Genomic DNA, 12,605 nt, shown 5'->3' on the forward strand with positions numbered 1-12,605 from the left:
CTGGTACCTGCTGGCAGCCTCCTTCTAGGACCTTCCAACAAAACCCCTGAGGCTGGACCAGAGCACACTCTCCTTCCTAGTGGCAGGGCTATAGGGCGGCCTGTCTGAGACAGTCCAGCTGCCACCACACTGGGACATGTCATTCTGAGCAGAGAAGGCTCCCAGTAGTCCCAGGGGGACCTTCTTCCACCCATCCCTGAAGGCAATGCTCCAAGAAGGCCTAGCTGGTCCTTGGGGTTATCCCGTTGCCCCTTAGGGCCTCCAGGAACGACTGCTGGGGGCTGCCTGTCCTCAGCCACCTACCTAGAGACCAAAGAGACTTGGCTCATCTTGACCAAAGAGATGTGTCCCATCTTCTTTCTAAGACTCAGTTTCCTCCCGCAGAAGGAACCATGGGGCTCTGCTTTACGTGGAATTAAGGTAGCGGGTATGTGGACGCCATTTTTTTTCTCTCTTTCTTTTTTCTTTTTTTCGGAGCTGGGGACCAAACCCAGGGCCTTGCGGTTGCTAGGCAAGCGCTCTACCACTGAGCTAAATCCCCAACCCTGTGGATGCCATTTTTTAACACAGGTGCTTATTCTAATGGCTTCAAAGTAACTTTAACCAGCACATTAGACTTGCGAATTCACGGAAAAGGCTAAGGAAAACATGACAGAAATGTGAAAGAATCTATTTAAGAACACAGAGTAAATGGCACTTTGTCGCCACCTCTGTATAAGGTGGGTAGGTCCACCATAGCTTCTTGTCAGACCACCCAGGAGGGTCTGGGTCGGGTGGGCAGCAGCAAACCTCACCCAGAGCCAACCTACCCTACCTGAGTCTCCCAGGGGAGAGGAACTCAGGACATGGCCGTGTCCCTCTTCCTGTTCTGCTCTGGGACTTCTCTGCTGGGGACCCTTTCCCTTCTGCTCAGCAGGGCTCAAGGGCTCAGACTCCCAAGTCAAGCTGGAGTGACAGCTCTTGAGAGCAAAGAAGCTTGGAGCACCCAAACATGAGAAGACTTGGGGGGTCCTGCTGCTGCAGGTCAAGCATGTGATATCAATAGTGGGCCAGCTCTCAGAAGTCCTGGCTGGAGCTTCTGCAAGCGACCCAACCTGGACTGCCTCTCCTGGCACACAAAAAAAAGGCAGGCATGTATAAGCATGTGCTGAATAGTGAATTCTGGCGTCTCCCTGGGGATGTTGCTGGGCTCAGGGACACATCCAGGTGAGGCCCACACTGTTTGTGCTCAAGGATAAATATCACGCAGATACTAACTTGACGGTTACAACCGAATCTGGAAGCCCCTCCACCTGGGGACCCTCTCTTGGGTGGCATAGGGTCCAAGATCACATAGGTTCTTCTGTTCAGTCACCTTCTTCCAGACAACCCAGAGGAACCCCTTCCCCACACCAGAATACCACCACTACCACCACCCCCACAACCCCACCCCTTAAGACCTGTGAACATATTCCTGCCAGTTTTGCTTTGTGGCTCTCTTCTACTTGGCCTGACAGCAGAACACCTAGAGTCCAAAGACCGGGGTGACAGCCTGAATGAGTTAGGCCTCTTCCCAAGAGGGGTATCCGGGCAAAGCTTCTTGCTATTGCAAGAGCCTCAATCAGATCCCCCCTCTCTCCCTCTCCCCAGCACCCAGGGGTGCTGCACTCGTCCAGCCCTCTCTTTCACTCTGAAGGAGACTGGTCCATCCTAGAGCAAACACCTGGCTAGGCCCTAGATGCTGGGGAGCCAGCATCTGGGAGTTGAGGGATTGGTTTTATTGCTGGTCCTGGGTAAAGTCATAAGCATCATTCACAATGAAATAGCTCAGCAGGTCGGAACCAGGTTCCCAGCTTCAGATGCTCATCATGGTGGCTGCAAAACGCATCCCAAACCCTATGGTGCATCTCCTCCATGGGAGCCGATTACCCTGGCTGTGGGCTTCTATACGTAGGACAGGTACCATGCAAACTGGATCATCAGAAGGCACATCGTTCCTCAGAGGGTTAAACAGGGTTCGCAAAGCTGCCCCCAGGAGTATACTTAGAAGGCAGAGACTTAGCCTGTGTACCCCATCAGAGAATCACCAGTCACAATGGCCTAGAGGTGGAAGCAGCCCCGTGTGTCCATCAAGAGATGGATAGACAAGCAGAATCATTCAGCCTTCAAAAGGAAGAAGTTCTAGCTGGGTGTGGTGATGCATACCTTTAATTCCAGCACTTGGGAGGTAGAGGCAGATCTCTGAGTTCAAGGCCAGCCTGGTCTACAGAGAGAGTTCTGTAGGATACAAAGGGAAACCCTGTCTCAAGAAGAAGAAAGCAGAAGAAAGGAGAAAGAAGGGAGAAGGTGATGGGGAAGGGGAAGAAGAGGAGGAGGAAGAGGAAAAGGAGGAGGAGGAAGAAGAGGAAGAGGAGGAGGAAGATGAAGAGGAAGAAAAAGAGGAGGAAGAGGAGGAGGAAGAGGAGGACGAGGGAGAAAAAGAAGAGGAGGAAGATGAAGAGAAAGAGGAGGAAGAGGAGGAGGAGGAAGAGAAGGAAGAGGAGGAGGAGGAAGAGGAAGAGGAGGAGGAAGGAGATGAGGAGGAGGAAGGAGAAAGAGACCTCAACACTCAGTGAAATAAGCCAGTCATGGAAGGACAGACAGCCATGGAAGGACGGACAACGTATATGGCTCAGCTCTGGTTCTATGAGGCTTTGAGATTGGTCAGTCACAGACACAGAAGCAAAATGTTGGGTCCAGGGATGGGGAGAGGAGAACAGGGAGATGTTTAGTGAGGGTAGGCTGATGGGAAAGAGCAAAAGGGGTTGGCTGTAGGCAGTGAGCCCACTGCACTGTAGATGACGTCAATGCCATCAGACTGTGCATCTACCCAGGAACACTGTCGGACGTCAATGCCATCAGACTGTGCATCTACCCACGAACACTGTTGGGTATTGCTTTGTCATACTTCTGAAAGGCAACCTGGCCTTCATTTTTCTCTCTTTCTCTGCCTTTGTTGCTGTTCCTCATACTTGTCTCTATTTCTCTGTTTTGTCTCTGCATATTATGTTTGGAAATGTCCCCCAAAGGCCCACATGTCAAAGGCTCCATTCCAGCACATGGCATTACTGAGAGATGGATTATATAAGGGGTGAGGCCTGGTAAGGAAGTTAGATCGGTGGGGACCCCCATCCTCTCTTCTTTTGCTCCCTGGCTGCCACATATGAGGTGAACAGGTCCCCTCCAACATTTTCTCCTACCAAAGGCCCAAAGCAACCAGGACAAGAAATCATGGACTGTTGCTTATTTTGCATAGGTGTGCATGGGTATGGACTCTGACCATGTGTGGATGCATGTTCACACATGTGGGTGCACGTGTACGTGTGTGGGTGCATGTGGAGGTCAGAGGTTGACACCAGGTGTCTTCCTCAATTACTCTCGGCCTTATTCATGAGTCCACACTTGAACCCAGAATGCACTGCTTCAGCCAGCCAGCTTGCTCTGGACTGGGCTTGCAGGCTGGCACTATGCCTGCTTGGCATTTACATGGGTGCTGGGGATCTGAGCCCCAGGCTCTTGTGATAGAGAAGCACTTTACCCACTGAACCACTTCCCCAGTCCCTGGACTGACATCTCTGTAACAGTGAGCTAAAACACATTTCTCCTTATTCGTTGATTATCTCACGGCAATGGACACTAAAGTGTTCTCTCTCTCTTTCTCTTCTCTCATCACTGGCTTTGGAGGACCCTATTGTCATTCACAACAATGCTTACATGGCTCTGGGGCAGAACTTACGGAAGAGGAACTGAGATCGTAGAAGGAACCACCTTGGAAATTAATTCCAAGGCTCCAGTCAAGCCCTGGGTAGAAGACACAGCCTGGCTGTATCCGCCATTGCCCTAGGCAAGGCCGGATGCAGGCCTGCAGTTGGAGAGGGGCCTGCATAGTTCCAGCCCTGTTGCTGCTGCTGCTGCTGCTGCTTTGTAATCCTTCTTTAAATTATTAATTTTTAAAATTAAATCCTTTAGAAAATGATTTCCAAGTGCTTTGCCTGCATGTATCTATGCCTGCCAAGTATTTACTTGGTGCTCACAGAGGCCAGGGAAGGGCACTGGATTCCCTGGAATTGGAGTTATTAGGTGGATGTGCACTGCTACGTGGGTGTTGGGGATCCAACTCGGGTCCCCTGCAGAGCAGCAAGCGTTCTTAAGTTCTGAGCCAGCCCTCCAGCCCTGGTGTGAAACTCCTAATAACTTTCAAACAGGGACACACACAGGCGCTTTGCAGAGGGTCCCACAAGCTCGTGAGGGCCCGACAGCCAGCTAGGTTGCTCGAGAGAGCACAGACAGCCCCAGGCTGGTTGGCGAAGACTTTGAGGTTGTGCTCTGCAGCACAGATGGATACCACACTTGTGAAAACACTATGAAAACGGGGATGTTTGTGTCCACTAGTAAAGTCGGCTCAGAGCATCTGAGTGGGATGTGGTTCAGGCCTCTGAAAAGAAGAAATGTTGTAGTTGATGCTGCGTCCCCTAGGGGGAGTTTTTTATTTTGTGAGTCATCTCAACTCACCCTACCGGGTCCTGAGAGAAGGGCAGAAACATCTCCACAATTGGGGGGGGGGGGGGCTGGTGTGTGTGTGTGTGTGTGTGTGTGTGTGTGTGTGTGTGTCCCTCCCCTCATCAGCCGGCCACAGGCTGCTTCTGGACTGAACTCCTACCCAGACCTACTTCCCTACCTGTCCCCTGACTCACTGACAGTCCCAGGGTGACCTGTGGAGAGCTTTCTGTGTAGAAGTGGGGCTAAGGGAGCAGAGTAAAGGCAGGCTAGGAGTAACTCTAATAGTCCCCCCTCCTCCTCAGAGGGCCCCTGGATCTTCAGAGAGGGTTCCATTGGAGCCTCATAGTCTCAGGTCTGCCTTCAGGAATGTTCTGGGTTTGGACCTGACTGGGTTCTCTAACCTGACTGAAATGAGGACGTCTAGTGGTCCCCTTCCCCCAAGTCCACACAGGAAGCCAGAGCCAAGCCAGAACCCATCGGGAACCCCATCAGGCTCCTGGGAGACAGAGATCTTATTGAAGAACTAAATGAAATAACCCAAAACACATCTGGGCATCCACTCGTCCTAATAAGGCAGTTCACGAAAACACAGGCAGAATGAGGTACAACTCATGTTGCTGCCCAGTCGGGAGTAGGTAAACAAGGGCTTAGAGGTACTGGTGGTGCTGAGTCGGGGTGCCATCCTGTGATCTCCAAGAAGAGGTGCAGGGCTCAGTGTGAGGTGTCAGGCTCTCCGTACTCAGTTGCAGGTACCAAGTAGCATGGCCTAGCAACCCTAAAGACACTGCTGGGATCCAGGTTCCTGGGCCGATCCAGACTTCCTAAGTCAGCTCTCTAGGGCAGGCCCAGGCACTGGCCTATCAAGAGGATAAGGCTCTATGCTGGGTGCAGTGGTGCACACTTTTAATCCCAGCACCTGAGAGACAGAGGCAGGTAGACCTCTCTGAGTTCAAGGACAGCCTGGCCTACCCAGCAAGTTCAGGGCCAGCCACGACTACATAGAGAGATGTTGTCTTGAAAAACAAACCAAAAAAAAAAAACAAAAAAAACAAAAAACAAAAAAAAAAAAAAAAACGACTACCAACTGGTGGCTGAGATCCAGCCTCAGAAATGAAGGATATATCTTTCCCCATCCAGCTCTCAGTCTGGGCTGGTGGCCAGCCGAGGATCTCCAGCACTTGGGAGCCAGGTCCCCAAAGCAGATTAACCTTCCCTCTCTACCTTAGCTCCTGCTCTAGAAAGGGATGTAGAAGCCAGGCTCCCAATCCGGCCATTCCATGCAGTCCCTGGGGGACCCCTTGGATTGCTGGACTGTGTCCTGGCAAGATTGAAACTTTGTAGGGAAGAGACCATGAACCCCCTGATAAATCCTGGCACCTCTGAGGTCAGTCAGTCCTGAATCTGCAGCCACACCCAAGGTGTCTCCAGTCCCCCCAGCATGGGTAAAAGCTGAGTTTCCATACTCTCCCTCAGTTCTAGAGGGAGGAACAGGCACGTCTGTGGGTTATGTGTATAGCAAGGGTCTTGTAATAGCTGTCATGGCTACCAGGGAAGGACTGAGTGACCAGGGACATCTGAGCCAAATTTCCAGGTCAGCACAACCTTGGTCCCTGCAGCTCCTTGAACATTTGTCTGGGCTTTCAGAAGGAGCCTGACTGGCAGAGCAGCTGTGCCTTCTGGGGATCAAGGCTTGGAAGGGAAGCCAGAATCCTGTGACTATCCTGTCTTGGCTCCCATCTAGGCTGATGGGCAGATGGGGCTGACAGGCTCCTGTTGAATCCCTGTTTCCTACTGGCAGGGTCAGCAGTCCTAACTCCGGACACTCACGGCATGTGTGAAGCTTGGACAGCTCACCGGTCCCGGTTCTAAGTTCTAAATCTCTCTGTAGGCATTCTCAAAACCACCCACTCTACCGTCCTCTGGGTGCTCACCAATGTTGGAATGCTTCAGCAGGCGGCAGATCCGAGCCTCCCTCTCCAGCTTCTGGTGATCTGGGAACAGAAAGTGGCAAGGTGTCATCTCATGTCTGAGCACCGGGAACTCACGGCTGCCACATCGGGATAGGTCCCTGATGTGGGGCAGCCACCAAACAATTGGCTATCAGGAGCACACACCTGGCGGAAGAGGAAGGCTGTGGGTACCTAGGGCTATAAACAACTGTGCCTGGGACAGAGACAAACAGGAGGCAGCGTCGAGAAGCATAACTCTGGCCCGAGAGCCTCCAACAATGCAAAGAACAGGAAGTCTGTTAGTGGCCCACTGGCTGAATCACTGTTCTTTCTAATTCCACTTCTGGGCAGTAGTGGGGTCTACACACCGATGTGTTTGCCAGCTGGCAGCAGGCATGTGTCCTCAGAGGCCAAAGGTTGCTGCTCCAAGATATCCAGCCATGGCGCATCTGGACACTGAGTTCTCAAAGGCTGATTGGTAGGTCACTTGTTGAACACCCACCGTCTCCTGGCAGGGCCAGCAGTCCTGACTGTTTCTGTGGCAGACCTTTTCTAAGGCCCCCCAAAGAAGGAGCAACTTACAAGGTAGAGTTTCTATATTCTAAAAAAAAAAAGGTGCCAGGAAGCTTTCAAAAGCTGATAGACATAGCAGAAGAATCCCCCACCCCCAAACCCCCCTGTGTAGAACAGAGGGCTGCACTTGGCCACAGCCAGAGGGGAAATGAGGGCAGCTCTCACCCAGCTCTGCACTCTGTCTTCCCAACTAATGCTGCTGATGTGCATGCGTGAGAGAGAGAGAGAGAGAGAGAGAGAGAGAGAGAGAGAGAGAGTGTGTGTGTGTGTGTGTGTGTGAGAGAGAGAGAGAGAGAGAGAGAGAGAGAGAGAGAGAAGAGAGAGAGAGAGAGAGAGAGAGAGAGAGAGAGAGAGAGAGAGAGAGAGAGAGAGACTATATTATTTTGGGGAAAGCATGCTTTTCAGCACTAAGGACAGCAGCTGCCTCCCTGCCAAGACTGAGGGGGGCAGACCGGGGAGAGGGTGGAGGCAGCATTTAGAGCCCCTACCTCTTGCTGAGTGCTGAGCCCCTCCCAGAATGGCGAGCCCATAATGAATATGCCAATCCAAACCTCAGAGGGGTGCCTTCCTCACCAAGGGAAGTCCCTAGGACCAACAGAAAAGGAAGAATGCAGGCAGCCAGCCATTTAAAAAGGCAGTTTAGGGGTGTGTAAGCTAGTCTTGGGTCCCTAGCCCCAGTGCTGAGGCACACGTCTGCCTGCAGGAAGGCAGACCTGGTTGAGTCTTGTCTGTGGTCAGATGCCTGAGGCGGGCAGTGTGGTCTAGGATACAGCCTACTGTGGAAACACACTTGTACCTTTACGCCTACAACAGACATGTCCTTGGAACAAACCCAAAGAGGCTTTCCCACCTCCTCAGACTCAGGCCTCACCCACTGTGTCACCAGAAGCCCAGGCCTCCCTATTCCTACAAGATCATCATCCACCCCAGCAAGCACTGGGCTCCTCTTAGAAAATATGCCCAAGCCCCGCTATGAGGTGCCTGCTGAAGAAAGAGGTGTGGTTGGGGGTGAAGTGTGTGTGTGTGTGTGTGTGTGTGTGTGTGTGTGTGTGTGTGTGTCTATTTGGAATCTCAGAGACAGCTCCCGGGCTCAGCATGTTAGGAGCTCAAATGTGGTGAGAATTTGCACCCCAAACAAGAAAGGGGCACACAGGGGCTGTATATAAGCTGGCTTATTTACTTTGGTGGCGGCACACATGCGCGCGCACACACACACACACACACACACACACACACACACACACACACACACACACACACCACACCACACCTGCTAACCCAGGGGGCTGGTTAAGGAAGCTCAGGCTAAAGACGTGCTATTTTTTCCTACTCGCAGAGGAACACCCCTCAGATAGAATACAGCATTCATCCACACTCCCATAAAAGTACTTATCAGAAAATAACAAAACAAAAAAATACCCAACACAATTTTACTCAAAATTTTTACTAAAGCGGAGCCTGCAATTATCCACCCGCCTGCCTGAATTCTAATGATAGTGCAGTGTCCCGAGATGCCGCCCCCGGGGATGCCGGGGCCTGGAAGCTTTCCTAGGTGATTCTGCCATGATCTCAGTGTGCAAACCTGACTGGCTAGGTTGTCTACTCTGCCAGACACAAACCTCAGGTGTCCCCTGAGCTCAGTGTGGAGCCCAGCGCTGGGCACCCGCAAGGTCCAGGCCATCAAGGGACCAGAGAAGCAGCTTCGACAGAGCCCTCACCCCCATGCTGAGTGACTCACGCAGGGTGAGGCAGCCCACTTCCCCCACACAGGATGCTCCCCGGCACCAGCAGAGCAGGTGACCCAGTTCAGCCTTAAAGCCAAGGCCCTTTCTCCAAGCTGTGACAAAGGCTTGGCCTGCATCCTCTGCAGCCTACGGCTTCCATGTTCTGAAGAATCTGTGTCTGCTTGCAAAGGCTGAGGCAGAGGTACAGACAAAGAGCAGTAAGGGGTCCAGAGGTACTCTTCCTTCCTCCCTCACTCCACGGTCCCATGAAAACCCGCTGTAAGACCCCAGACCGTCTGAATGACCCGCGTGCGGAAACTGGGCCAATGCAAACTGCTTGTGCTGTCCCTGGGTAGGAGAGTTTATGACTTGCAGGCCCAGGGACTATTTCTTCTACAGGTTTTGGGCACTCACATGACGCTCTCAGGATTCAGGGAGCAGAATGGAAGTATTCTATGCTATATATAGGTGACAGGGCTAGTGTCCGTCACCTTGCAGATGACCGGAGCAGGGCCTGCCCCAAGGTGCTGGCAGTTAGGCCACAGCATGTGACATGTCCTTCCGAAGCATCTGCCACACGACAGGCACCATCTGTGTGTGTTACAGGTGATAACCTGTTTAATTCCAAAAATGCCCAAGAGGCAGAGGTAGCAAGCTGTGGCTGGGGACAGGAGGGATAGCCTACCTTTGATCCCAAGGACACTTAGGGTGTGGCTCTGGGGACTCAGCACCTGGAAGCCAGGGCAGTAAGGCCTCAACAGGACAAGTTGGAGTGACATTTTGTAGTCAATCCCGGCAAGTGGCTATCATTTCCTGTCCCTTTTTCTAGAGATAAGAAGGCAGAGATTCTCCGCCCACTCCAATTACCTTCCCCTCCCCCGGTTTGCCACCCTCATGCCCCCCCACCTGCTCCCTGGCAGAGGTGACTCATAGCGGGGGGGGGGTGGCAAGCAAGAGGAGCCAACAAGCAGGGGACAAGAGGGGCGTGGGTGGCACCCAGCCCTGCCAGCTGCAGGCTGTCATGGGAGGACACTGGGTGGGACAGAGGAGGGGCAAGAAGAGGAAGATGTGAGGCCCAATTACACAGGAGGGCTCCCTTCTCTCACTCCCTGTTTCTGTGGTCCCGAGCCTCTGCAATTCCGGGACCCAGAGCTGGAGTCCCACTGTGCAGTATGCTTGGGACACTCCTTTGTTGGCCCTCATTTGCATGATGGGAACAATGGTGACGCCTGGTGCCAAAGGACAGTGCTTGACGGAACACTGAAGTATGTAGAGAGCACACCCGTGCCTGATGCAGGCAGGTTCAGGGGGGCTCTCCTCACTCATCAGGGGGCCATTATCCCTTACCCCAGGGAGGTTCCCAGTGATAACCACCCTTATCAGGACACTGGGAAGGGCTGGCCATGGCTTCCTGGACTCTGCTTCCTCAGGCTAAATAAGCTTCCCGGTGCACGAGCCTAAAGCTAGCATCACTGACTGAGGCAGATGTCAGTCTGCCTGTGCTGCCTGGGGTGGCTGTAGGGATACTGGATGAGGGATAGCTGGAGGTTCCTGATGGCCAGGGCATGTCAGAGAATTCTGTCCTTCCCCAGAGGGACACAGCCTTACCAATAAGGCTTCTGCTGGGTGTCCAGGAAACTGCAGCTCCTTACAAGGTCCTCTGAGGGGGGGGGTGTCTCAGACTCTCCCCATGCAAAGGGATGCTACATCCACCATTGCTGGACCTATTCAAAAGCAACAAAGGGCGCCACAGAGAAGGGCTCTCCATCTGTCTGAATCTCACCCTAGTCACTTAGAGAGCTGGGCACAGCCTAGCCGGCGTGCCCGACTGCAGTGGGATCAAGGCCCTGCTGCCTTTGACCTCAGCATGTGGAAAGACCTGTCCCAAGGGAACTGTCTCAGCCCCAGGGTCCTGTTCTTTCTCATCTCTCTCAGCCACATGCATCCTGGACAGCCTGGGAGTCAGCCATCTTATGTCTCAGAGAGCTCAGAACAACCACATCACATAACACCCAGGGCTCCAGTCCAGCCCAGTAACCACACACTTCCATCCCAGGTCCTCTCCACCTGGACGTTAAACATCAGAATTTTGCACTCCCAAGGGCCATGCATGCTAAGGAAGCCAATTGCCAAGTCTTTGTGGCGGTGAGCGGCCAGCCTGGAGATTGTAGGATACCCTGCTGGCTGTAGCTTCACCAGACCTGCAGACCTAGGTGGATACCAGAAAAGCAGCAGAAGTGAGTTCAAATCTAAGGACTGGTACAAGCTAGCCCAGGGCCAGTAGGAAGGCCTCAAAGCTCCAAGCTTGGATTGGTTCAAAGACAAGGAGTCTTGAATTAGGTCGGGAGTGGTTTTTGAAGGAAGGATGTCACCCAGGTGAAATCCAGCCTGCATAGAGTTTTGCCCACATTCCCCAGGCTAGTTCACATGGAGATGAACCAACCCCGGGCCCTCTCTGGTCAGTCCACTGCAGGCTTGCAGTGGGGCCTGCCGACCCAATCTTGGGGGCACAGCTGATGCAGAGGCTGAAAATGGATCAGGGCAGAGACTAACTATTCCTTACGAAAGACAAGTGGCTCTTGTGGGTGAGCAAAGACTCCTACACAGCCCCTCAGGGGAAAGGCTTCTGTCTGCTCGTCTTTGGGTGACCCGGGAGAGCTCTCCCATTCTTTCCTGTAGGAGCTCTCCTAGGGTGCTCTCCAAGGGCATCATGGGAGTTAGCAGGCACCCGACAGTGGAAGTGACAATGAGATGGGTCTGGAGGAGGACATGGACTCCTGCTTAACCCCCAGGACCAGAGACGGCAGGGATTTTCAGTCAGGCCCACACTCGAAGCTTAAAGATGGCAGGCCAGAGAAGTGGAAAGAGGTGGCTCTCACTGTGGCTTTCTGTACATGTTTTGTTTTAAGAAAGCATCAAGGCAACCAGCAATTAACCTGACAACATCAGCCAGCAGCCACCACGAGGAGAGGCATCTGTGAGCGTGTCCCACAGCTGCCTGCCACCCCACTGGCATCAAGAAAGGAAGCAGGGCTCCCAAGGGACCCTGGCCACCTGCGTGCAGCATACAGTTGTCCCTAAGAATTGCCACCCACCCCGGGGTGGAGGGCCTGTGAACTATTTCTCAGTCAGGGATGGCTGGCATTCTGGGGTCTGGGCATGTGGGTTACAGTATAGCCACCTTGGGGCTACATGGTAAGGGCACTCACTATCTTCCCTCCACAGGGTCCCCTTGCCCTTCAGCTGATGTTCCACTCCCGGGGCCCTCTTCAGAAATGAGAACTGTCTGTCTACCCGTGGTTGCGGCTCTGCTTCGAAGCAGAGATATTGCTTGGTATCCCTGCTCTCCCTGCTAAGCTGGCAAAGTTGTAAGGTGAGGCCTAAAATTGGGGTCAGTGCCGTGCACAGCCATAACAGAGAAACTAGGGAAGTCCTCACATGCTCAACCATGTGCCCCCTTCCCCCGCTCCATCTCTAGGGATAGGGCAGTGACGCTCTCCATCTCCGCCCCCCACCAGGAGAGGGCACAGCTCTTGTTCATTCTTGCAAACCACAGAATTATGCAAACATCCTCCTGCAGGCACCTGGGTCACCTCTCCTGGCTATCACACACCCTGCCTTGCCCAAGCCTGCTGATTCACGGTGCTCAGAGAGCAGCCTGGGGCCCTGCACACATGTTCTTCCATGGTCTCTGAGAACACGTGATTGCAGCTTGTATGCATCTCACCTGACCAGTGTCGGCCATTGTGCTGGTCATGCCCACTGCCCTGGGACAGAACTTCTACATCCCTGGCTGTGAACAGAAAGGGACCAAAGTGAGGAGCCTAGACTCTGAGGTCTC

General features: G+C 53.1%; 1 protein-coding gene across 10 annotated transcripts in view; it reads right to left on the reverse strand.

Moving 5' to 3' along the window:
- The window catches only part of Camk2b (calcium/calmodulin-dependent protein kinase II beta), an 88,866-nt gene that overhangs the window by 33,870 nt on the left and 42,391 nt on the right, over window positions 1–12,605 (reverse strand). For all 10 annotated transcript variants that reach the window (XR_015636493.1, NM_001042356.1, NM_001042354.1 and 7 more), the window contains 1 exon segment: window positions 6,450–6,509. Coding sequence is in view for 9 of the 10 variants with exons in the window: in NM_001042356.1 (NP_001035815.1) it covers window positions 6,450–6,509 (60 nt within the window). In the remaining variant the exon portion in view is untranslated.

Source organism: Rattus norvegicus, chromosome 14 (assembly GCF_021556685.1).
Source record: "Rattus norvegicus strain SHRSP/BbbUtx chromosome 14, alternate assembly SHRSP_T2T, whole genome shotgun sequence".
NCBI lineage: Eukaryota > Metazoa > Chordata > Mammalia > Rodentia > Muridae > Rattus > Rattus norvegicus.